This window comes from Labeo rohita, chromosome 14 (assembly GCF_022985175.1).
Source record: "Labeo rohita strain BAU-BD-2019 chromosome 14, IGBB_LRoh.1.0, whole genome shotgun sequence".
Classification (NCBI taxonomy): domain Eukaryota; kingdom Metazoa; phylum Chordata; class Actinopteri; order Cypriniformes; family Cyprinidae; genus Labeo; species Labeo rohita.
In genome coordinates, this window is record NC_066882.1 from 8,019,449 (window position 1) to 8,046,329 (window position 26,881).

A 26,881-nucleotide genomic window follows, 5' to 3' on the forward strand; every position below is an offset into this window, starting at 1 on the left:
ATTATTTATGTGTGTGTGTGTATATATATGTATATATGTGTGTTTTTTTTGTTTTTTTGTTTTGTTTTTAATTTTATTATACTGTATAAAATTGTAAAAAGTCTGAAAAAAAAAAATATATATATGTGTGTGTGTGTGTGTGTGAACTGAATATATAGACTCAATAGGGTATATATTCAAATATATGTGTGTGTGTGTGTGTGTATATATATATATGTATATATATATAAATATAAAATTGTATAAAGTCTATATATATATATATATATATATGTGTGTGTGTGTGTGTGTGTATATGTAAACTGTTATAGACTCAATAGTGTGTGTATATATATATATATATATATATATATATATATATTTATAGTACTTAGTATTTATATTATATTATGTATTATATTATATTATATTATATTATATTATATTATATTATATTATATTATATTATATTATATTATAAAAATCTAAATATATATCCTATTGAGTTCGGATCACATTTTTGTTTGGACATTAACATTAATTTTCGTAACGTAGTATGCCCTTACTCATATTTACACAGTTGTAATTTGTAATGTTTTTTTTGTTTGTTTTGTTTGTTTTGTTTTGTCTTTAATTATATTTTATTATACTGTATAAAACTGTATAAAGTCTGAATATATATATATATATATATATATATATATATATATATATATGTATATGTATGTGTATGTATGTATGTGTGTGTGTGTGAACTGAATATATAAACTCAATAGGGTATATATTCAAATATGTGTGTGTGTGTGTATACATATATATATATATATATATATATATTTATAGTACTTAGTATTTATATTATATTATATATTTTATTATTATATTATATTATTAGTACTTAGTGTTTATATTATATTATATTATATTATATTATATTATATTATATTATAAAAATCTGAATATTTATCCTATTGAGTTCGGATCAAATTTTTGTTTGGACATTAACATTAATTTTCGTAACGTAGTATGCCCTTACTCATATTTACACAGTTGTAATTTGGTGGGTCTGTCACTTTAAATTATGGCTCGAGTTCCCGCTGCTAAACGCTTATTGGTCCCAGGCTCCTCCTCTAATGCTAAAACACCCACATTGTAACGTGCGGAAGATTACAGAATTGTGCTCGTTCAGTCCTTTAAAGGTGAAATCGAGAATAGGGAGGACTACAACTACGCCCGGCCTTTCTCATCAGAGTCGAGGACGTTTGCAGCAGCTCAGTCGGGACGGACATGGCGTCTGCCAGCCCCTGCGTCGTGGTAGGTGTTACTGTACACACTCATGCCTTCAATCACTCACACCGGAGCGCGACTCTTGATTAGTCACTGTGCACAAACAAACAATTAGGAAGTGTGTTTTAGTATAAAGCAACATTCTTGCCATTTTATTTCTAGAGATTGTCCTGTTTGCAAACACGAGTGTGTTTAGCAATTCATAAATATTTCCATGAAGTCTAGGGGCCTGGAGGGAAAACACGCGTTTCACGCATGGCACATGTGATGCAGCCCATTCATCTCTGCACGTATGACCGGTGGAAATGAGCTCTTTCAGACTCTCTTTATCAAATGTCCTAATAAGTGTGTGAAAAACGGACGAGTGGTGCAGTTCGTTTTAGTTTGTTATAAAGTGATGATAAATATAACGGGCTTTGTTGGCAGGGTGCTGTAGTGAGCTAATGAGAATGATTCACAGCTTTGTTCAAGGAGGCTCAGGGGAGTCAATCATCTTCCTCCGCCCTAAATTAAGATAGTATCTTGGGGATATAATTTTAGACAGACGCATCCCGCGCTTTGTCATAAGTGATTGGATTTATTAACGAATCATGCCCTACACTCTTAAAGGGACAGTTCATAATTTTTTTTTAATACTGTCGGTCAGTTCTGACCTCACCCTCATGTCGCTACTCTCCAGCAGACTTTTCCTTTCTCATGCAAAACACAGAAGCAGAGTTTTTAAGAGTGTCCTGGTCAGCATTTTCCATGTGACAAATAACGTTAGTGAGTGAAGATATCAAGCCTCAAAAGGCTGCAGATTAATCACTTAAAAGTTTGTCCAAGTCTTCTGAAAACCACACAATAGCAGCTTGAAGAACACATTAAAGTCTAAGTGAGTTCGCTGTGTCCCTGAGTTAAACATGAGAACTAAATCAGACTTTTGATAAAGCACACTTATTTCAAACCTGTATGAGTTTCTTCCATTGACTCACTTAGTATATTTTTTTTTATCACACTGTGGAAGTCAACAGCTGTTTGGTTACAAACATTATTCAGAATACTCATACATTTAGAAACTCATACACCGAAACAACTTGAGGGTGAGTAAATTATTTTTTTGTGTAAACCACCAGCTTCATTAGGCTACAATACTTTTAAGCAATGATTTATTGAAAAGACCTAATTCCAATAAACAGTTTGTTTACATAAAGAACATTGCTTTTCTCGCATAATATAATAAACGACAAGGCAAGCTAGGATGGATTTTAGGAGTTTCAACAGAGGGTTTGCACTTAAGTCATGATTTGGTCAGTTACCCGGATGTAAACAATAGCATGGATTGCATGGTAAATGTACTACTGCCAATTTATGCTGTCTAAAGCACTTTAAAAATGTGTGGAAGCTGCTAAATCATATAGAGAAGTATTTAGTACACAGAAAATGTTGCAATATTTAACAAACTAAAATTAATCGGTGATGAAGACATGTGCAAGCAGTATTAATTAAAACATTAGCCTAATATTTCACCTACCTGAGCAAAATGATGATAACAAACAGTAATGTTGTCAAGATTCTTGCCCTGGAAATCCTGGTTCAGTTTGACCAACCACAAACGCTTTTTGTTTCTCAGTTTTTTTGCACTCTTCTCTTTGATTTGTTTTATTATTTGGTAGTCTGTGGTATTCCAAATGTTTTACCTGGTCCGAACGATTAGTACAGCCCAAAACATGACAATAATTGACCATTTTCAGCAGCAGTAATCAGCAAAATATGAGTTTTGTTCAGTTCAGAAGCATTGTTTACATTCAGTGCTGCCAATATGGCCGATTGATGACGCGTCGTGAAAACACTCTACATAACTACTTAAATTTTGGTCTGTTTCTCATAGAATCTCTATTGCATGACTTTAGAAAGCATGTGATATAGTGTACAGGTCATGTGGATTGTATTCATGCTGCTTTTCATAGTGATTTTGCATCCTTTTTTTAAGCTTGTTCAGTCATGCTGTTGACTGTTATCCAAAGGCATACTTAAAGTTAAATCAATACTTTGCGAATTCTGTTACTTGAAAAGCTGAAATAACAATTACCAATTTATTTGCCGCAGGTAGCATTTTTTTTAACTCCGCTCCATATTCTGAGCTGCTGAGGAAAGACATGTGACATGCATGTGAGTCTAAAGCTGGAAATATGGTGTGAAATATGGCTCACTAGATCTGACAGGTCATAGACTTACATAATGTATGCTCCGGCAGCAATATGAGAACTAAACTTTGGCTTGCAGCCATTGAATAGGCTTTAAAATCTGTGTCTTATCATAGCAATGTCTATTGATGTGGATTGTGCTTCTAGGTTTGAATCTCAAGGTACAGGCACCGAGAAGGGGAAGCTCCCAGACGAGCCTCTCATGACATTTGCACATTATTTGTCTGACAGTCCTTCAAGGACAGTCTGATAACACTTACAGGAAGAACAAACAAAGAACAAGCTAGTCTGTTTCTGCTTACCTGGAATTTATCTGCTTCCACTGTAAGGAACTGTTAGATATGTCCTTTTACACATTTTACATGTGCCATCTGTTGTTTTGAAAGATTTCCAGTCAAGGTTCTTCACAGCTTCATCAGCCCAACAGGTTATATTATTTAACTAATTAGATTGTAGATGCTATATTTACATTCTTCATTCAGAACAGTTGTTCTCAGCCCAAGGGCAAGTCATAAAATGATTACATTTAGTTATATCAACATAGTCTTAATTAAAAACATGCACGCACACACACAAATAAAGATGTACAATATAAAACAGACATTATAGAAGTACCAGAGGTACACTTTAGCCTAGACAAGAGGACCTTGGAGTCAAAAAGGCTGAGAATCACCAATTTAAAAGATATTATTATGCACGATCGTAGTATAATTTAAAGGAGACTGTAGTGTGTTTATGAACACAAGGCTTTCTTTTAGGCTGTCGTCAGATATTGGAATGGAATGGGATTCTAGAAACATAGTTATGAAACACTTTCAAACATAGTTCACCTAAAAATGAACATTCTGTCATCATTTACTCACCCTCAGGTTGTTTCAAACCTGTATGAGTTTCTAAAAAGAAAATACAAAAGTAACTCTGGTAAAGATGTTTGTCAAAAACAACTACAGATGTTAGAAACCAATGCCGTCACATTAACTCTGTCTGATTAGGCAATAGGATATAAGGTTGAAGTAAAGATCACCTTTCCCCCACTGCCCTATTTCAGGTTTGTCCTTCTGTTAGATAAAATGTTATCTGTCAAACAGACTGTTCACTGTTCTTTGCCCTATCAGGTATATGATGTCATTTGTGTATTTTAGATCAGTGATGAGGAGCAAGGTTATGACCTGGACCTTTTCTGTATACCAAAACATTATGCGTCTGACCTGGAGCGGGTTTATATTCCACATGGACTCATCATGGACAGGTACGAGCCAAGAAGTCTTGCCTAATGAACCAGCGAATTATATGCAACCTGAAGACTGTTGACTTTAAGTATTGGCTGACTAGTTTCTCCTGACTCCTACAGAACCGAACGTCTCGCTAGAGATATCATGAAGGACATGGGCGGGCATCATATCGTGGCTTTGTGTGTGCTCAAAGGCGGCTACAAGTTTTTCGCTGACCTGCTAGATTACATCAAAGCCCTTAATCGCAACAGCGATCGATCCATTCCTATGACAGTGGACTTCATCCGCCTCAAGAGTTACCAAGTATGGTTACGAATGTTAAATTCAGCTCACCCAAAAATGAAAATTCTGTCATTAATTACTCACCCTTATGTTGTTCCAAACCTGTAAGACCATTGTTTGTCTTAAGATATGTTTGATGAAATCTGGGAGCTTTTTGAGCCTGCTTAGACAGTAACGCAACTGACACGTTTAAAGTCCAGAAAGGTACCAAGAACATCGACAAAATACAAAAACATGGCTCAACCGCTAATGTCACATGGACTATTTTGTCAATGTTCTTGGTACCTTTTTGGACCTTGAACGTGTCAGTTGTGTTGCAGTCTATGCAGGGTCAGAAAGCTCTCGGATTTCATCAGAAATATCTTAATTTGAGTTTCAAAGAGGAACAAAGGTCTTACGGGTTTGAAACAGAATTTTGACAGAATTTTAATTTGTGGGTGAACTATCCCTTTAATTACTATGACAACATAAATGAAAATCAAAGTTAAGTGTAGATCTTACTTTAGTAATTAAAAGACACAAATGTCTGGACTGACTCATGTAAATGTCTAAATCCTTAAATGTTACAGAACGACCAATCTACAGGTGACATCAAAGTGATTGGCGGAGATGATCTGTCCACGCTTACAGGAAAGGTAAGCATCTTTCTGTGAGTTTAAACAATCTGTTATATCAGAGTCATTTTTTATGCCAGTATCTAAAATCACATTTAGTGACAATATGTACTAGGGAAAAAAATTGACGTCCGTTTGTAAAAACAAACAAAAAATCCATCACTGTCAACACTGTTATGTCTCAGAATTCATTTTTTTTATTAGATTTTTTTGCGAAGATACAAGAATTTGATCAAAAGTGACATTTAAAGACATTTAGAATGTTACAAAAGATTCTGTTTCAAATAAATGCAGTTCTTTGGAATTTTCATTCATTAAGAATCTTGAAAAAGTATCAATTTCCACAAAAACTATTAAGGAGCACAAGGGTTTTCAACATTAATAAGAAATGTTTTCTTGAACAGCAAATCAGCATATTACAATGATTTCTGAAGGATCATGTGACACTGGAGACTGGAGTAATGATGCTGATAATTCAGCTTTGCATCACAGAAAAAATTAAATTCACATAGAAAATGCTGAAATTGTGAATTCAGACTTGGTGAATATTAGAGACTTATTTGAAATGAATTACAACGGGTATCTGATGAAATAGTTGTTTCAGTCTCAGTATCAAAATGTTAAAACTGTTTCTCTTGTTTTCTCTTGACATATTCTTTTTGCCACCAAAGAATGTATTGATTGTTGAGGTATGTGTCAATTTATTTTTACATTTATATTTAAAACATCTTGTATTGTCCAAATGTTAATGTAACGATTATGTAACCTTTACTCTCTTTATTAGGACATCATTGATACTGGGAAGACAATGAAGACCCTGCTAGAACTTCTGAAGCAATATAATCCAAAAATGGTTAAAGTTGCCAGGTACACATGAATATAATGCAAAAAAATAGCGGTAACCAGTGTGTCTCAGACTGTTCTTGTCTTGCAGGTATTGCGTCAGTGTTTTTATGTAGCTTTATGTAAACATCGCTAAGCTCTGTATAGTAACTCCCTTGTCTATTATTGATCACTAGCGCAACAAATGTCAGAAACTCCTACCTACTTTTGAGTTGTATGATAAGCTGTGCGGTTACATATATTTCACATGTTCCTGTCGTTTTGTTTCCTTTGCAGTTTGTTGGTGAAGAGGACACCAAGGAGTGTTGGCTACAGACCAGACTGTGAGTGGATTACTGAAAATGCTTTCCAGCCTTTTTTGGCATGCAGTTCTAAACTGTTTTGATATAGTTAGGATTCAGTTCACTTCTCAGAAATCATGTTTATAAATGAATGTGTGCTGATGATTTCTCAGGGTTGCACAAACAGCCTCAAAAGACTAAAGCTCATTGATTTTTAAGGGAATCAAGTTAATTCTTTTAAACACTGAAATTCCTATTGATCAGTCGAGGCCATTATAGTGCAATGCTGTGTGTTGACCACAAGGTAGCAGACTAACACTTTACTGTACTGAAGTAAAATCATTTTCACAGTTGCTACAAACATACTAAGCAGACAAACAAAACTGTTTGCATTGATAATAAGAAATGTTTCTTAAGCAGCAAATCAGCATATTAGAATGATTTCTGAAGGATCATGTAACATTGAAGACTGGAGTAATGATGCTAAAAATTCAGCTAAATAATTACGTTTTTAAAATTATAAATAGAAAAAGTTGTTTTAAATTGTAATAATATTTTACATTATTATTAAAAGCCATTTCCGCCACTGAATAAAAATAAAAAAAGGTAATTGCGACATTTTAACTTACAATTCTGAGTTTTTCATCTGAATTATGAGACATAAACTCAGAATTGTGAGATATAAACTCACAATTTATATCTTATTCTCAGATTTGCTAATTAATATCTTGCAATTCTGACTTTATAACATGCAATTGCAAGTTAAGTCAGAATTGCAAGATATGAATTCGCATTTGTGGAGGAAAAAGTCAGAATTGTGACATTTTAACTTGTTGTGAGTTTATATCACACAATTCTGACTTGCGAGTTTCTCACAATTCCGCCTTTTTTGTCTGAATTGCTTGATAGAACGTTGCAATTCTGACCTTTTTTGTCTGAATTGTGTGACACAAACTCATAATTCTGACTTTATAACGTTGCGTTATTAAATAACACAAATTTGCATTTGTGAGGGGAAAAAAGTCAGAGTTGCGACTAACTCAAAATCTGAATTGCGTGATGCAAACTTTATAACTTGGAATTGCAAATTAATTTCTCACAATTCTGAAAAAAAAGTCAGAATTGTGAGTTTTGCATTGCGCAAAAAGAGATATAAACTCGCATTTCTTTCAAATAAACTAAATTTTAAGAAATAGTCGCAATTGTGAGAAATAAAGTCAAAATTGCGAGATATTAATTCACAATTTATCTTATTCTAAATTTCCGAGTTCATATCTCACAATTCGGACTTTATAAAATGCAATTGTGAGTTAATTCAGAATTGCAAGATAAAAATTAGCATTTGCGAAGAAAAAACTCAGAATTACGACTTTATAACTCACAATTGTGAGTTTATAGCACACAATTCTGACTTTTTTTGTCTGAATTGCATGATAGAAACTTGCAATTCTGACTTTATAATTCACAACTGCGAGTTTGTATCTCGTAATTCTGAATTGCGAGTTTCTCTCACAATTCTGAGGGGGAAAAAAACGTCAGAATTGCGAGTTGTATCATGCAATTCTGAAAAAAAAAAAAATTCAGAATTGCGAGTTTTGTATCATGCAAAAATACGTTTTAACTCTCAATTCTGACTTTTTTCCTCTGAATTATGAGATCAAACTCGGAATTGTGAGTTATAAAGCCAGAAATGCAAGATATAAACTCAGAATTGTAAGTTATAACGTCAGAATTGCGAGATATAAACTCGCAATAATTTATGTCTTATTCTCAGATTTTTTTTTTCAAAATTGCGTGATATAAACTTGCCATTGTGAGTTAGAAAGTCAGAATTGTGAGATATTATGTGTGTGTGTGTGTGTGTGTGTGTGTGTGTGTGTGTGTGTATATATATATATATATATATATATATATATATATATATATATAACTTGCATTTCTGAGAAATAAACTAATCATTTATATCTTATTGTCAGATTTGCAAATTCATATCTAGCAATTCTGACTTTATAGCATGCAGATGCAAATTTGTATCTTGCAATTCTGACTTAACTCACAATTGCATGTTCTGACTTGCAAGTTTATCTCACAATTCAGACTGTTTTTTTTGTCTGAATTGCATGATAGAAACTTGCAATTCTGACTTACAACTCACAACTGCAAGTTTATATCTCGCAATTCTGAGGAAAAAAAAAAAGAATTGTGAGTTTGTATCATGCAATTCTAAGAAAAAAGTCATAATTATGAGTTTGTATCATGCAATTCTGAGAAAAAAAGTCAGAATTGCTACTTCGTATCATGCAATTCTGAGAAAAAAGTCAGAATTGCGAGTTTGTATCACACAATTGTGGAAAAAAAAGTCAGAATTGCTGTATCACGCAGTTCAGACAAAGAAAGTCAGAATTGTGTTTGTATGAAGCGATTCTGAGAAAAAAAAAAAAAACAGAATTTTGAGATTGTATCATGCAGTTCTGAGAAAAAAAGTCAGAATTGCGAGATAAGTCACAATTATTTAAGTTTTATTCTGTGGTGGAAATGGGCTTTCATACATTATTATTGTTTTTACCGTAATAAAGATGTTTTTGCCTTAGTGGGCGTAAAACATTTTAAAATGTTACCAAACATTTCATTAACATTAACCAGTTTTCCCTCCTTTTTTTTTCTAGTTGTAGGATTTGAGGTACCTGACAAATTTGTGGTTGGATATGCACTTGACTACAATGAGTACTTTAGGGATTTAAATGTAAGTAGCACCCTTATGATTCAAATACAAACAGTTGCCCATTATAACATGCATCTGTTTGATTGTGCTGCAGTTTCTGCTAACAGCTTCTCTCATTTTGACTTGCAGCACATCTGTGTCATCAGTGAAACAGGAAAGGAGAAGTACAAAGCATGAGAAGCCCTGAACTTCCCCCTCTAGCTGTGTATCATTTGTTTTTAAATATATGTTTTTCATTTTATATCCATTTTTGTATTTTTCAGTAGCACAGCTCACCGTAGGTTAGCAGGTCCTCCGCTCAGGGTCTCTGGTGAGGTGTGTGCTGTCAATCAATGCACCTTACATTTACATTTACTTATACCTCCACAGGCACCCCTTAAACACACACACATTAGTAACCACAAATGCTTCGCAGTTCAGTCTCTCAGAACAGAGGTCTTCAGACTGCAGCTCTTCATTACAGTGGGTGTTTTAAAAACAACTGTTTATGTGATGGCCAGATTTCCTTTAATTTATTATGACTTTTTTTGTGCAAGACATTCATGTTTCCCAAAGACAGTAATGTGAACCTTGATTTTACTGATTAAAATAAGTGAGGATTGTGGTTATATAAAATATATTGAATGCTTTTACATGTGAATGTACTTGAGCATCAGGGCAACCTGGTTTTCCAATCATATTTCAAATTTATCAACATTTTAAAGCCAAATACCACCTTTTTGTTTTAATTTTGGTTTTTTTTTTGTTAATTTGTGTTTGTTTAATTCTCCTGTCAAGATATTTATTTGTGTCCACTTACTGTAATCTTGGTTACTAAGTATATTAATGAGACTGAAATGGGGAAATAAATCTTATGGTGCCTTATATGGTAATTTGTAGGGTTAGCTACAATACCATATAAATACGGTATGAAAATGAATGAAAAACTGATGAAAAATGTTAAAATGACCTCACCATTGTTCAGCCGCCTGTCAATCTGACATTTGATTAAATTATTCAAAGAATTTTAAGTGCTCTCCTCACTTTGTCTTTTGTCAAACAGCTCACATTGTCATGTAGCATGTTTTAGGAATACATAGTATAAGAATAAACCTTAATGTTATGCATGCATCTTTTCAGAAATAACAACATAGTGCACATAGGATCATTTAGCTCACAGCTGATTTTATTTGACAGCATTGTTTATCTACAGTACAGACAGGCGGTGTTTTTCCATCACATAAATGCTCGGATACGGCCAAGGATCTGGTGTGGCTCTTTGGAGTTTGTAAGTGCTGACAGGTCTTACTACAGCAGAACAGCAATACTGGATAACACCACATTCACCTCCAGTATTTATGTGCTGCTATAGTACATTCCCTTCAGATCTGCAGGTCTCTTTCGCTGGGTTACTGAAATGTTGCTGGTGGAACAAAGAGAAACAAAACTCTAGCAGGATTTCCATCACCAAAAAAAGCAGGACGAGCTCTTTCTCTCAGTGTGGCGTCGGCTTGTTATTGACCATATTATTTTTAAAAGCATTAAACCTCTTATTACAATGCTTGCATTACATAAAACTTAAAATATATATTTTTTTTACAATTTAAAATATAAATCAGCTATCACAGCATACCTATTTTCTTTCTGTCAGAGTGGGCGTGGCTATTTGTACATTTCATGTGCGAGGCTTCCGGTCTCATGGCGTCCAGTTATTTTTAGCAGTACAAAACAGCCGGTTTTGCAGCTTGATATGGCAAATTGGTGTGTTTACCACATTATTTCAATGTATTGTCTTAATTATGAGCACACTGGTTTGTGTTGCAAACATTTTTACCGTTTACTACACGTTGTTATTCTTCTCGCTATTTTCCCGGGTAATCAACCGGAAGTCTCGCCCACAGGCTTACTTCGCGCGTTAAAAAACTAAGATGGATATAATTATTGAAATATTTCTTGGTGTTATCGATGGTTCCACATGTCATAAAGAGGACGAGCGCCCTCTGATGGGTCTGAGAGAAAAAACAAGATGGTAAGATAGGCCTCAAGTTTACATCCAATGTCCTCAAACTAAAAATAAATTAAAAAACAGTACTCTTTGTGTTAGGTGATTAAAACAGATATATATATAAACGATAAATATGAAAATACAACCTACAAATGCATAGACACCAGATGATAACTAAAATGTATTTTAGAGTTTCTGTTAATGTTGTTGATAAAGATAAATGTGCACTTAAATAATGGGAATTGATTATTTCAAACGCTGGTATGTGTTTGTACCCTAGTTGTTGGTTAGCAACAAATGAAGTACAAAAAATAAAGAGCCCTCGCCAGGCAGACATGACCAGACATATCCTCAATACACCATGTCACGCTCTGGTGTGCACAAGGCGTTGCATTTTCTTAAAATAAATAAATTTGTACATTAAAAATTAAATAAGCAACCACAAAAATATAAGGAATTTATAGAACATTTGATCTAATGTCACTGCTGCATTAAAACAAAACAAGCTGAATACACTTACATGTTTGTTAAACTGACACACCAGCGTATTTATGGCGAGTCACAGTCATAATCTAACATGTAAAGATTATTATAAACTGTTTATTTAATATTTTGCACAGGGGCCATGCTGAGGTGGTAAGAAAAACTCCAGAGACGCACATTCAGCTGGATGCCACATACAGGGTGTAGTTAACTGCTGCCTACTCAGCATTTTTACAACTGTATATAACAACAGAAATAGCCTTCGGTTCAAGTGCGCGGATTCAAAAAAATAAAAAGTGCAATTATATAAATCCAACGTAAATGTTAGTTGCCGGTGCCTTCGAAAACAGCGTATATCAACAGACCGTGGGGTGTTTCCTCAGTTGCGTTTATACAGGTTCCTTAAATAGACAACTTCGTACTAATAATAAAAGAGGATGTTGCTACACTGATACACTGAGAAGTGCGCGTTCAATACAAACGAGCGATAAAAACGCGAACTTTTGATTGACACGCGTCAGAATGAAACATCTTTCAGATTATGAGCGCGCAGACTAAGTTATTAAAGTGTGATACTTTTCTCCGTGCCGTTTTCAAACAAAGGCTCAAAAGTAGTGAAGGCGACTCAACGCCAACAGGCGCGTTAAACACCTCCGTCAACTCGGAAGGTCAGACGCTTCAGAAATTAATGCACAACGCACAACTTGACAGCGTGAGAACGCGGCTGGAAAAATGCTGAAAAATAATTCCCCCAAAAATCCAAACTTACCTCGGGTCCAATCGAAAATGGCGCCGAAATGTAAAAAAAACGCACCAAATTTCATTGTATGGTCTCCTGCAAAGCTTTGTGGGAGCGTGAGCTGTACAACATCCCCCGTAGAGTAACGGAGGAGGAGTGCAACTGCAGTGTCGTGGCACGTTCTTACTACTTAGACACACACTGTATCCCCTCAGGATGTTGTCATGCCTTTTGAAGCAGCCAACAAACAGACTTTCTGATTTTTAATGGCCTTTATTCTAATTAAAACCACATTAGCCTTATAATTCAACCTCGTAATTGTTTCCATACACGTTGTGTTAGTAATACAAGCTTAATGCAGCCATTTGTTTATTAATCTGTATCTTTAAACAAACAACTCTCTCTGCATGGTAGTTTTGTTTATGTTATTTTACTAGAGGTGGTTTTTCGTCTACTAAAGTCACTCGAAGTTAACATCACCTGACCTGCGTAATGACCTTGCAGTCGCCTGGCTCAAAATCTTGTGTCTCTCATTAGAAGAGGAGAAAAGAAACATTGTCTGCTGCCAGACAAGAGGCCTTGCAGTGAGCTGTAAAGAAACATGTGACTCTGGTGTTGCTCATTGCTGGTGTGTTCTGTGCAAAGCCATTTTATGCAAAATTGGGTTTAGGGTGGAGAGTGCCATCACAGAGTGAAGTGTAATATTGTAGGATATGTTTAGATGGAAGTTACACCAAGTAAAACTTAGTGGCCTGTGTCCTTAGGCTTAGCCTAAATCAAGAGACCTAGTCTTAAGCCTAGTCCCAGTCCACAAAACCAGTCTTAAGTAGCACGGGTATATTTGTAGCAATAGCCAACAAATGATTCATTTTTTAAATGCTAAAAATCATCAAGATATTAAGTAAAGATTGTGTTCCATGAAGATATTTTGTAAATTTCCTACCGTAAATATATCAAAACTTTTTTTTTTTTAAAATTAGTAATATGCATTAATGATTGCAACTTGCTTGTGATTGCAAAATATAATTCATTACTGTTAATAGTGATCAATGTCTGTCTGATTACGTCATTAACTGATTTTTACCATACATCTCTGCCATATGTACGTCAGCTTGACACAGTCACCACTAGTAAGCTAAATATATTGTAGAAACTTTATTTTTCTGTAAAGCTGCTTTGCAATGATTTGTACTATAAAAACCGCTATACGAATAAACTCGAATTGAATTGTTAAGAACTTAATTTGGCCAACTTTAAAGGCGATTTTTTACAATATTTAGATTTTTTGCACCCTCAGATTCCATCTCAGCCAAATGTTGTCCTATCCTAACAAACCATACATCAATGGAAAGCTTATTTATTCAGCTTTTATGTATATTCAGACGATGTATAAATCTCAGTTTCAAAAAATATTATGACTGATTTTGTGTTCCATGGTCACAAATGTAATTCAGAGCTGTTTCAACTGAAAGAAACTTGCATTGACTGATCTTAAAATACATCAGTGGCTTTCATTTGTCTTAAGATGCACACCAGCTATGTTTTTTTCTAATGCACATTTATAAAAATTACTTTAGGCCCGGTTTCACAGACAGGGCTTAGACTAAACCAGGATTAGGCCTTCAATTAGGGCATTTAAGTAATTTTTATTAATGTGCTCTGATACAAAAAATTACGTCAGCACATCTTGAGACTAAACAAATGCACTGATATATTTTAAGATCAGTCTAGATGGCCTAATCCTGGCTCAGTCTAAGCCCTGTCTGTAAAACCAGGCCCATATATACTTCTATATTTCTTTATAAGTTTATTCTCTTGTTTGACTGAAGCAGTGCATTTTAATAGTTTTCGAAAAAGTATAAATAGCTTTTTTTGTTCTCTGAAGCTTCAAAGATGTGAGAAATCCAACGTAAAACACTGTGCAAACAGAGATATAAATATTCTATTATATTATTGTGGTGGTAGGTGGAAAATAAACAAAGCACCAATGCCAAAAGTGGATGACACACTTGGTGTGAGTCATTCTGAGCCAAATATGGACCGCAGTCAGTTTTCAAATCACTGGAATTTATTATATATATTATATTTTAGTATTCAAAGCAATTTTTATACATTCTAAACTGAATTTGGTGACAAGTTGAAAGCAATGGACAACTTTTATACTTTGTCGCCATAAATGTCCTATTTAACGTTACCATAGAATTTGACATTTAAAATATCCAAAATGTTACATACATATTCATAATGTTAACTGCTAACAGGTTTTACAGTATCTCCTAATTTCGAAACGCTTTAAAGTTTGTCTTATTTCAAAGCAACAAAGATAATGCGCATGCGTTAAACGGCGTGCGGCGCAGCGGCACAATGAGAGAACGTCTCCAGGAAATGTGATCCCATTGGCTATTTCCCCGAACGGTTGCCATTCAAAAAGGCACGCCGGCGGCCATCGAGTTTCTGATTGGTTCACGATGCTGTCAGTCAGTCCGGTAGGAACTGAAGGGGCGGGACTCTTAGCTGAGCTGTGGGTACGCTGCGGCGTCCAGAAAATAGATAAACAGAATATGCTAACGTTTGATTGACGCAACTAAGTTACAAACTCATCTAACTAGATACTGACACGCCAACCTGACAAAAAGAAGAACTCGGAGAGGAGCTGCGCGCTTGTCTAGTGATTTACACGCGAGCCCATCAAGAACAGCAAGCTAGTTAGCAACATGATGATGGCCAGCTGAACATTGTTGTGCCTTGAGCTCTTGTTATTATTGCGCTCACGGTTTAGCGGTTTAACCTTCATGCTTTCCTGCTTTTGCCTGTTGCCTTTCATGCATCCTTTCCACATGCACTCCTAGACTTGTATATAATTGAGCGGAGCGGCTTAATTTTAGGTGCTTGTGCGCCATCGAGCTAAGCTAACAGCACAGGAATGGTGTGCATGGGCCAAACCCCTTTCACATATTAGCTCGCAGCTAACCAGTCGCTGGATCTACAAGTTTGGACCCGAAAGTGGAGAGTTTTCTAGAAAGATACGCGGGGCAGATCGACCAAGCAGAATGTTGGTTTGCAGAAAGCCATGGATCATTTACTTAAGCGTTGATCGAGACCTACACTGACCCTTAAACACAGACAGAAGCCCCAGTCTTTCTACACAGGGTGCAAAATGAGCACATAGTAAACTGTGACATTGATCTGCTTTGTGCCTTTCAACGATGTAGCTTTGCAACCTGCGTGCTTTTTTTGCGGCATACGTTTAAGGACAGTAACGATGAACAATCAAGGAATCATGTCACAAGAGAAGATGGAGCTGGATCTGGACATCCCGTCGTCACTTGTTCAGAGCGATGGGCATTTGAGACGATCTAACAGCGAACCTATGATAAACGGCCTGAGGTGATCACTGATTGCTTATCTTAAGATGTTTAGAGCTGTAAATATGTTAGTATATTATTGAAAGTGTCTTTTAGCCAGGTGAGCTACCTACTTGACCATGCCGAAGGATCCAGCTTAAGCTGGTTTCTAATTGGTCCAAACTGGCCAGACAAGTTTAGTTAACTAGGTCAAGCTAGTTTTTGGAACCTGGAGGCTAGTTTACCGTCTTGAACCAGCTGGAAACCCTAGTTATCATCTTAAAGGAATATTTCACCCAAAAATGATTTTTGTCTGATAATATACTCACCCTCAGGCCATCCAAGATGTAAATGAGTTGTTTCTTCATCAGTACAGATTTGGAGAAATGTGGCATTACATGATTTAAACGCCAATGGATCCTTTGCAGTGAATGGGTGCCGTCAGAATGAGAGCTCAGACAGTTCAAAAAAACAAAATGATAATCCACAAGTAATACACATGACTCCAGTCTATCAAATAATGTTTTATGAAGCAAAAAACTAAATTTTTTTCCCTACTAAATGCATCATTAAGATTCATTCCATTCATTTGGACTCTCATTCTGATGGAACCCATTGACTTCAGAGGATCCATTGGTGAGCAAGTGATGTAAATTTCTCAGTATCTGTTCCGATGAAGAAACCAACTAATCTGCGTCTTGGGTGGCCTGAGGGTGAGTAAATGTAAGTACATTTTACTTTTTGGGTGAGCTATTTAACATATAGGTTTGCAAACATGTATGTGCACATTTTTTGCCATCATGTTCCTAGCCTTGATGGTGAGCAACTACACACTCACTTAAACATGCTTTATAGAGTGTTTTCATGACACGTGATCAGTCGGCCATATTGGCGGTACTGAATGTAAACAGTGCCACTGAATGGAACAAAGCTTGCATATTTTGCTGATTATTGTTGCTGAAAATGGTAAATTGTCATGTTTTGGGCAGTACTAATCGGTCAGACATTTGGAGTACTATAGACTGCTAAAAGTCAAGCAGACAAATCAAGCAGAAGAGTGCAAAAAAACAAACTGTCTGAGGAACAAAAGGTGTTTGTGGTTGGCTAGACTGAATCAGGATTTCCAGGGAAAGAGTTTTGACAACATTAGTCTTTGTTCTTATCATTTCTGGTCAGGTAGGTGAAATATTAGGCTAATATCTTAATTATTCTGCTCTTGTATATCTTTACCACCTATTAACTTTAGTTTGTCAAAATATTGCGCCCTTTCCTGCTTTAGTCCTTCTCTATATGATTTAGCAGCTTCCACAAGTTTTTTTTCCATGGTTCAGGCAGCACAAATTAGCAGAACAACATATTCAGTAGTACATTAACCATGCAATCAATGCCGTTGTTTACATTCAAGTATTCCTAGTATGGCCGCACATCCGGGTAACTGACCAAATCAGTAAGTGCAAATCTGGCTGGATAGCTTACGAAGCGTTGAGAGATGCCATGCATGACTGTTGTGGTTGTTCTCTCACTGATAGAGAGCAGAGACATGAAGCCATGCTAGAATAACATGCTTTGAGTTGTCAGGGCCACCAGTCCTCTAAGAACAGACTGTATTGGTAGTATAAAACTCACATGTTGCTACTTTCTAGATTTTATCATGGTTTTAAAGTTTAAATGAATAGTTTTTAGTACATGCTGATGTTAAAAATGTCTTCTCTTTCTTCAGTGATGCTTCACAGGTGTTCCAGAGAGAGGTTCTCCGCAGCAGAAGAAACAGTACTACTGTTGTTCGACCCAATGTGGTATGTAAAGAGTTCTTGCAGAATGCTGACCTATTATGCCACTTTTTACAATATGTATAAGTCTCGGGTGTCCCCAGAATGTCTCTGTGAAGTTTCAGCTCAAAATACCCCACAGATCATTTATTGTATCATTTTTAAAAAATGCCCATTTGTGCATGTCTCTTTAAATGCAAATTAGCTGCTGCTCCCTGGCCCCTTTTCAGGAATAGGACTGTGCCTTTACAGCTCCTAGCTCAAATACTCTGCTAAAAAACATCTTTTTGGTTTTAAATGTCACGTCTGTCACACTCAAGTCATGCATTTTAAACCCTATTAGTTTAAACTTCTGATATAGTTTTCTGAGAGCGCATATCCAAAGCACACGCACAGAAAGCGCTGTCACACAGCATTTGAGTACAAACCTAAGTTCTCTTTCATGTCTAATTGCGCTTAAACTGTCAAATACACAAGTTTGTTAAAAACATATGGGTTACAAAAACAGTCGCTTATATCTGTTAAGGTAAACAGGTGGGAAAGAAATTGCATGTTTGTATTAGGGAGCAGTGTAATGTACAGTAAATAAATCAATAAATCCACTGCTTTTTTGTTTCTTCTGAGGCTGGGACTCTAAATAGTTCTGTGTTTGTCTATGCAGCCAACGACAGAACAGTTAGCAAGCTTTGCTTGAACTTTTGCCATGGTGTTAGAACTGGTACACCATTGTTATTTGCGAAAACAAAATGGGTAGAAATGTGCAGATTAAAGGGGTGGTAGTATTATAATAAGATCACCTTTTTTTTTTTACATGCTTACCGAAAAAGGCTTAGCAAAACAAAATTACTGCATAGTCCCTTTTCATGTTTTCTGGGTTGGTAGATGTACTGGGGACTTGATTATAGCACTTAAATATGGAAGAAGTCATATTTTCATGATACGTCACCTTTAATGTGCTAATTGGCATGGTTTGTTTAATGCATTTTGCTTATTTGGATGTTCATATGTTTTAGGTTCCATCTTCACCAGTACGTGTTCCTAGCACAAGACTGCAGAGGATCAAACAGGTGCAAAGTTTGCATCAATGTACCATAAAATGTCTTTTCTTAGCATGTCAGACTCACTACTCCTATATATGTGCATATGAGAGTGTGTGCTGAAACATACATGCTAAAATTACATATTGGAGTTTTCGCAAGCCACTAGTCTTTTAGATTTAGACTGGTTGGTAGTACCGCACTCCAACATGGGATTATAGATATGTACAAAAAAAATCACTTTGTGTTGGTGAGACATTTGCTGATATGGAGATTCTTTCTATGCTTGTTTATTTGTAGGAAGAGGGCGTTGATGTGATGAACCGTGAAACTGCTCATGAACGGTAAGAATCTGCTGAACCCCCAGGGCATTGGTTTCTAATTTATCAGTTGTTGACAGCAGGTTTTGTCTGTTTTCAGTGTTCATAACAATAGTTGGCAGGTAAAACTAGATGTGTACTGTGCACACTGAAGCGAGAGCTTCTATTAGACTGCTTGACTCTGGTCATTAGTTGGAGGAAATGATGTCAGTGTTTAGTGACTTATCTATTAATTTCTTCCTGTCTGCGTTTCCCCCCCCCCAATCTAGAGAGGTGCAGGCAGCCATGCAAATGAGCCAGTCTTGGGAGGAGAGTCTTAGTCTGGTAAGAGCCTGGTTAAAAAAAAAAAAAAAAAAAAAAATGCAATAAACGACTGTTTAAAAGTTTTAGGTCAGTAAGATTTGTGTTTATGAAAGTATGCAAGCCCAAGACTGTATGTAATCAAAAATGTAAAAATGGAATCATTATAATATGCCGATTTGCTGCTTAAAGAAACAAAGAAACATTTATTGTCAATGTTGAACTACTACTTGAACTACTTTTTTTTTTTTTTTTTTTTATTATTATTATTATTATTATTATTATTATTTTATTATTATTTTTTTTTAAAGGATAATTTTACATTATTTTGTAACTATCGCTTTTCATAAAATGAATGAGTCCTTGCTGAATAAGAATATTAAACTTACTGACCTGAACTTTTAAAGCGGGTATAACAAAAATATCATTACAAACTATATAATTAAGGTTTTTAACCTGGATCCTTACAATTATTATAACAGAGATTGAGATAATGTTCTCACTCAGATAATGTAGTAATGCATGCAGTAGCTCTGTTGCTACACTTCCTCTTTCCCCATTAATGGGACTGTGGAAGAGAAAATGGAGGCATGCTAGAAAAAAACTCCTGGAGTTAACAGGGCCACCAGTCTCTCAAGAACAGACTGGATTGGTAGTATAATACTCCAACACTGCGTTAGTAATCAAGTGGTTAATTAGCGGTAATAATGCTGTCATACTGAGTGTGATTTATACGGTTGTGTTTTGGTTCCATAGAGTGATAATGATCTTGAGAAATCTTCATCGTCATCTCCGAAACGGATTGACTTTGTGCCTGTGTCTCCTGCTCCTTCGCCCACCAGAGGGATTGGAAAGAAGGTATCTCTCTCTTTCTTTTTTTATTTATTTGTTTATTTTTTTTTTTTAAATAAATAGCTTGCTGTACTGTTTTTGTTGTTTAAGATTTAATGCTTTCACTTCTCTCTTTTCAATGAGCAGCAGTGTTTCTCTCCATCTCTTCAAATCCTGGTGACCAGTAACGGTCTGACGCCCAGCCCTGTTCCCAGCCCAACACGCCGCTTTAGGTAAGTTCTGTTGAGGTACAGCAGGAACGGTTTTTGTCAGCGTAATAGTATAGGCGACTATAGTGTAGGATATTAAGCTGAGTAGCTGATGTCATTCTCATCAAAAGTTTGCCCAGCAGGAGGAGTCAGAGCCCGATCAACTGCATCAGGCCTGGTATTCTGGGGCCTCTCAAACGCAAAAGTAAGGGGGCACTCATGACACTTTTTGTTTTTTTTCAATGTTGTTACAACTGGGATGTTTAAAATTAAATCTTTCTGTGGGTTCTCAGGTGAAATGGAGACAGAAAGCCAGCCCAAGAGACTCTTTCAGGGAACCACCAACATGCTGTCCACAGAGGTGTCTCACTTGCCTGAGCTTAACACTTGGTGAGTTTTCACAGCGGACTTATTATTTTAAAGAGATGGGTCACCCAAAAAAACCTGTCATTAATTACTCACGGTCATGTCTTTCCAAACCCATAAGTCCTTTGTTCATCTTCAGAACACAAATTAACACATTTCTGATGAAGCTTTCTGACCATGCAAAAACGGCAATACAACTGACACATTCAAGACAGAGAAAGGTAGTAATATCTTTAAAATGGTCCATGTGACATCAGTGGTTCAGCTGTAATGTTATGAAGCTATGAGGATACTTTTAGTGCTCAAAGAAAACAAAAATAACTTTATTCAACAGTTTCTTCTCTTCTGTATCAGTCATGAGAGTACTGCAACACATGCATCCACGATTTGTGATAATTATAAACCCATTAGAATCTAAGGGTTCCTAGCACTTTTCCAGGATAAAACACATCTCTTGAAAGTGAAGACACAAGTATTGTAATTTTGCTGCCAAGTAAAATGTGCTTTTTCTTAAAAAAAAAAAAAAAAAAAAAAAAAAAAGTACTGGATTTTGTATTGCAATAGTAATATTTCTATAATAATAATAATAATTATAATACTAATAATAGTTTCAGTTACTAAGAAAATATTTAGACTGATCAAAAGTAAATTAAATGCTCAATGTAAGGCTGTTAAATTTTATGCCCTTTATTTTGTGGCAGTGTTTCCTATGGTATTGAATATCCATGTTTTTCAAGGTATTGTAGCGAAGTATTTATAAAATATTTATTTTTATTTATTTTTTAAGAATTCTGCAAGACCAAGGCTGTAATTATTAAATCAAAAATGTAAAAACTGAAATGTTTAAAAGTGTAAAATAACTTTTTCTGTTTAAAAATGTAATTTATCTTTTTGATGGCAAAGCTGAATTTTCAGCATCATTACTCCAGGCTTTAGTGTCACACGATCCTTCAGAAATCATTCTAATATGCTGATTTGCTGTTCAAGAAACATAATCAATATTAAACTTGTGTTGTTGTTGGTTTTTTTTTTTTTTTTTTTTTTTTTTTTTTTTTTTTTTTAAAACCAGGGTAATTTTGCGTTCTTTAAGGAATCTTTTGTAGCATTATAAATGTCTTGACTATCACTTTTGATCTCATTAATGTGTCCTTGCTGAGTAAAAGTATTAAACCTACTGACCTAAACTTTAACGGTATGTGTAATATCCACGTTTTTAACCTGAATCTTCACAATGTTCTCACTCATGATATAATGATGCATGCCGTAGCTCTGTTGCTACACTTCCTCTTTCCCCTATTGATGGGATTGTAGAAGAGAAAATGGAAGCATGCTAGAAAAAAAACTCCTGGAGTTAACAGGGCCACCAGTCTCTCAAGAACAGACTGGATTGGTAGTATAATACTCCAACAATGCATTAGCAGTCAAGTGTTTAATTAGTGGTAATTAAGCTGTCATACATCTCATATTCCCTTTTTTTTGTGGCAGTGTTTCCAATGGTATTGATATAGATGTTTTTCAAGGTATTGTAACGAAGTTTGACATTCCAGTATTGTGGTGACATTAGTGTAGATTATTATTAAATTACAAGAAAAAGTGAATATTCGCTACTTTCATTTTGTTTCATTATTAGTGAATGTTTAGTTGATGGCTTGATAAAACTTGATACATTATATGGGTTAGTTCACTCAAAAATGAGAATTCAGTCATTAATTACTCACTGTCATGTCGTTCCAAACCCGTAAGTCTTCAGAACACAAATTAAGATATTTTTGATGAAATCCAAGAGCTTTCTGACCTTGCATAGATGGCAAAAATTAAATCACTTAATACATTCAGAGATTAAATTGTATAATGCTCATTTAAATTATAAATCTGGCTTAATTACTTGGGAAAACTTTGCATGTACGGTGTCTTGCAAAAGTATTCATACTTTTTCATATTTTCATATTTCATATTTTTCATTACTCATTCATATTTTATGTTCCTGCCTTATGTTAAACTGCTTTAAATTACCTTTTTTTCACATCAATCTACACTTCATACACCATAATGACAAAGCAAAAACATCTTTGCAAATTTATTAAAAAAAAACAAACTTGTGATTCTGTTGCATAAGTATTCATACCCTTATCTGGGACAGTTGAAATTTAGCTCAGGAGCATTCATATTGCTTGTAGATGTTACTAGAGTAACAGTTTTACATTACCAGTTTAACAAAATGTTAAAAAATGAAGGGGTATGAATACTTTCGCAAGGCCTAAACTGTCTGGCCTAAAATTGACAGTGTACTCATTTTGTTTATTAATGGATACCAGCTGGGCACATGTTTGTAACATGCTTTCTGTCTGTATCTCTCTAGCAGTTTGTCTCCAGATCTTCTGGATGGAAGTCTCAGTAGCGTCGGCTCCTCCTCAGACTCTCCCGCCAAGATGGAAGGAGTGTCGCCTTCCTCCAGTAACTCTCCCCTCACGCCCCTTCAGGACCTCTCCCCTAAGTGATGAGCGTCATGGACACCAGAGGAGGACTGGGCTGCTTCTCAGGCCCTCCTCCACCTATTTTAGTTTCGTTCCCACAATATGGCTTTTGTTCTTTTCCTGAATTGTCCTTTTATGTTACATTTGAAGCAAAGCGAGGGAATATTCCGTGTGGGAAAGACCCTACGGGTGTGGAGGGACTGTGGATGTTTTTTGCATCAGCTGCTAAAAATAGATGTAAAACATGGTGTATAGATCTGTATCAAAGCGAAGGACGTCACAGAGGAGCTTCTTGGATTTTTTTTTTTTTTTTTTTTTGGTTCCCTAATGGGGCAATTATCTTTTTGATAACGCTTCGAAAAGAAAATGGCTGTAAACAGGAGTACAACTACAGGCAGGTTCTATGATTTACAATTTCAGCTTGCCAACCGGTATTGTGTGAGAATTTAACTTATTTTTTTGCTTTTATTTGTATGTAAGTATGTACATAAGATTCATGGCATAACGTGCAGGGGCAAAGCACTCGACCGGCAAACTGACAGCCGCCTCTTCTGGAGTTTTATTAGCGGTGCAACTGCACTTTAAAGGGGCTGAATTTCATTTTGGGCTTTGTTCTGTTCAGGAATTGCCTTTTCTTGATTTTCAAGTAGGTGGAGGATGTATTTTTCAGAGCTTGGCACTTCATTCTCTGTTAGAATGATATTATGGTTGCTGTACACAACTACTGCAGATGGGATTTAATATTGCAGCTGTTGGTAACCACTAAATCCTCAATTTGAACACTACGGAGAAACTAAACTGCCTGCGTTGATGTTTGTCAACCTAAAGACGTGCGCACAACTGTGTTGTCGTTTTCACAGCTTTTAGAGAATGGAGCAAAACATCCGGGCTGAGATGAATGACGTCCATTGTATGTTTTTACTTTTCCGCACAGTGGCTTTGCCCTGTTTCTGTTATTCGGGAAGGATCTGGAGGAGAATGCGCTCTACAGGTGCAGTTTCAGCAGAGTTAAATGATTTTCAGTGTTTTCCAGAGGCTGTGACACATTTGGCAGTTCAAAATGTTAAGCAGAAGTGTGAAGAAATGAAACCCTCCCATCAAAAATGTTCTTTGTGGAGTTTTAAATGTAATCTACTGATCTGAAACGGTGTGCCATTAAATTTGTATATAAGAGAAGTGTACAACTGTAATTTTAGGAGTTCTTTCTTTGGGGCTGTAGTTACTTTAGAAAATAGTATTTTCTTTTGTAAATGGTTTTCTAAATTTCAAAGAAATTGCTTTATTTCCTCAAGCATGATATGATGTATCATAAATTCATTTTTCTGTGCAAGGAAGTGATTGTAAAATCCTTTTTTTTTCCCATTTAAGTGAATTGAGGGGTTTTTTTTCACATGAAAGTGACACACCGCAGTGTAAATCTTTTTCTGAATGTTTTTGCAAACAAAAAATACAGTGAGTGGGTCATGTAGATCCAGATTCTGTCCTGTAGTGATGGGTGACGTGTATTTGTAGTTTGCTTTGCTGTTTTTTTTTTTTTTTTTGTTTGTTTGTTTTTTTGTTTGTTTTTGTTTTTTTTTGTCCTGTGGGCGTGTCCAATTCTTTATTTAATTATTTTACTCTGTCCTTTTTGACTCATACAGTACTTTTTAAAGCCTGTGCACGTGAACTCTGTTGAGGAGGACTGAGTGCTGTCATGAGGATGTGTAGTTGTGCTCTGCTCTCTCTGAACAAATCTTGTTCCTGTCATATCAGAGACTTCCAGATGTCAGAAATAAATTATTTGTCCAGCTCTTTTGTCACCTTGTCTTGTGATGCCAAACTTAGCGTAGTTATCGTCTTAACATACACAATGGTTAAAGAGAGAGTTCACCCCAAAAAGGAATCCTCTGTTGATAACTTCTCACCCTCATGTCGTTCCAAACCCATAAGCCCTTCGTTCAACTTCAAACGCAGATTAAGATATTTTTGATGAAATCTGAGAGCTTTCTGACCCTGCATAGACAGCAAAACAAATGACACGTTTAAGGACCGGAAAGATGGTAAGTACCTTGTTAAAATGGTCCATGTGATATCAGTGGTTCAACTGTAATTTTATGAAGCAGCACCACACACGTTGTGGCTGGGTCAGAAATTAACTTTTCCCATAACTTTTCCTTTTTCTGGAATTGATTTCCAGGGACATGTTTTTATTTTTATTATATTATATATTATTTATTATATTATTTTTTATTATTATTAAACATATGTTGTCTTAATTGTCTTAATAAAATTTACCTGATTACTTTAATCAATATTTAAAACTGTTATCTGTTACTGTCAGTATCAATAGACTGTTTAAAATGGTCTAAATTGTACATGTAAAAAAAAAAACTCACAGGGCTACAGTATTATGACAAAAATCAGTATTATATCATGGATTATTCCTTTTTATATTGAAATAACGACAGAAAACAAAAACGTTTTTGTTGGTAGGTTTTGATGCTGGTTTAAGCTGGTCCTTTGCTGGTTTATGTCAGTCGATGACCTTAGCCAAGTCTAGCACTCTCATTATAATCGCTGAAGCTACGAAATTAATCTTATTTACATCGTTTGTTTATGATGAGGAAATTCGTAAGGGTGCGCACTCGTCAACAGCGCCGGCGTTTTCAGCGCTGATTAATCAAAGCGCCGCTGATTGGCCAATGCGTTCTTAAGTTCAACAGAAACGCGTTTGATTGGTTATAAGGCTCAACGTTGCACAAAACCGCGAATTGAAACGTCGGTTAATTGTGCAGGGGATTTTTCCCCCCATTGTCTTGAATTTTTGGGGCTTTTTTGCCACAAGCTCTCATAAATTTCCGACCGTGTGTCGTGGTAACGTTAGTTACTCTCATGGACTCGATACAGACTGTTAAATAAAGTCGTTGTTTTTGTTTTCTTAGCGCATAGAAAGTAACGTATTCTCATAACTTCATAACGTGACGGTTGAACCGCTGATGTCACATGGACTATTTTAACGATGTCTTTCCTACCTTGAACGTGGTAGTTCCGTTGCTGACTATGGAGGGTCAGAAAGCTCTCGGATTTCATCAAAAATATCTTAATTTGTGTTCCGAAGATGAACGAAGGTCTTACGGGTTTGGAACGACATGAGGGTGAGTAATTAATGACAGAATTTTCATTTTTGGGTGAACTCTTTAACTATTTTAAGTGTTTTTGAACGTCTCTTATGCTCACCAAGGCTGCATTTATTTGATCAAAAACCGCCAAAATAGTAATAAAATATTATTACAGTTGGATTGAACATAACTCTTTACTATCTGAATATATTTTGCATGTAATTTATTCCTGAGAATACTTTTCAGCATGATTACTTCAGTCTTCAGTGTCACGTGATCCTTCAGAAATCATTTAATATGATTTGCTGCTCAAGAAACATTGATTATTCATGTTGAAAACAGTTGTGCTGCTCTTTGATGAACAAAACATCAAAAGAACAGCATTAATTTAAAATGAAAATCTTTTAAAACATTATGTCTTTTCTGTCATTTCTGATCAAGATAATGCACCCTTGCTGAATATACTAATAATATGTAAGTAACCCAAAAACTATGCATCAT

General features: G+C 35.5%; 2 protein-coding genes and 2 non-coding genes across 9 annotated transcripts; all 4 read left to right on the forward strand.

Annotated features, from left to right (window-relative positions):
• The first annotated feature begins 1,101 nt into the window (after positions 1-1,101).
• On the forward strand, positions 1,102-10,436 carry hprt1 (hypoxanthine phosphoribosyltransferase 1). Its single transcript, XM_051127725.1, has 9 exons — positions 1,102-1,293; positions 4,595-4,701; positions 4,804-4,987; positions 5,536-5,601; positions 6,252-6,269; positions 6,365-6,447; positions 6,700-6,746; positions 9,371-9,447; positions 9,556-10,436. Exons 1-9 carry the CDS (start codon positions 1,267-1,269, stop codon positions 9,601-9,603), a joined length of 657 nt encoding a protein of 218 aa, XP_050983682.1. The 5' UTR covers positions 1,102-1,266; the 3' UTR covers positions 9,604-10,436.
• A 4,672-nt stretch (positions 10,437-15,108) lies between these two features.
• pabir2 (PABIR family member 2) lies at positions 15,109-25,147 on the forward strand. 6 transcript variants are annotated; one of them, XM_051128117.1, is made up of 10 exons: positions 15,109-16,019; positions 17,697-17,772; positions 18,759-18,812; positions 19,083-19,126; positions 19,372-19,426; positions 20,159-20,260; positions 20,381-20,466; positions 20,574-20,647; positions 20,736-20,832; positions 23,168-25,147. In XM_051128117.1, the coding sequence occupies exons 1-10, from the start codon at positions 15,895-15,897 to the stop codon at positions 23,304-23,306; spliced, it is 852 nt and encodes a 283-aa protein (XP_050984074.1). In that variant the 5' UTR covers positions 15,109-15,894; the 3' UTR covers positions 23,307-25,147. The 6 variants fall into 6 exon arrangements, with proteins under 6 accessions (XP_050984074.1, XP_050984075.1, XP_050984076.1 ...); XM_051128118.1 differs by having other exon boundaries at positions 23,171-25,147; XM_051128119.1 differs by having other exon boundaries at positions 20,583-20,647.
• Positions 19,921-20,076, forward strand: LOC127176694 (small nucleolar RNA U109). The gene has a single exon (XR_007829142.1). It is a non-coding gene; the product is annotated as a small nucleolar RNA U109 (small nucleolar RNA).
• On the forward strand, positions 22,063-22,220 carry LOC127176695 (small nucleolar RNA U109). The gene has a single exon (XR_007829143.1). It is a non-coding gene; the product is annotated as a small nucleolar RNA U109 (small nucleolar RNA).
• Positions 25,148-26,881: the final 1,734 nt, after the last annotated feature.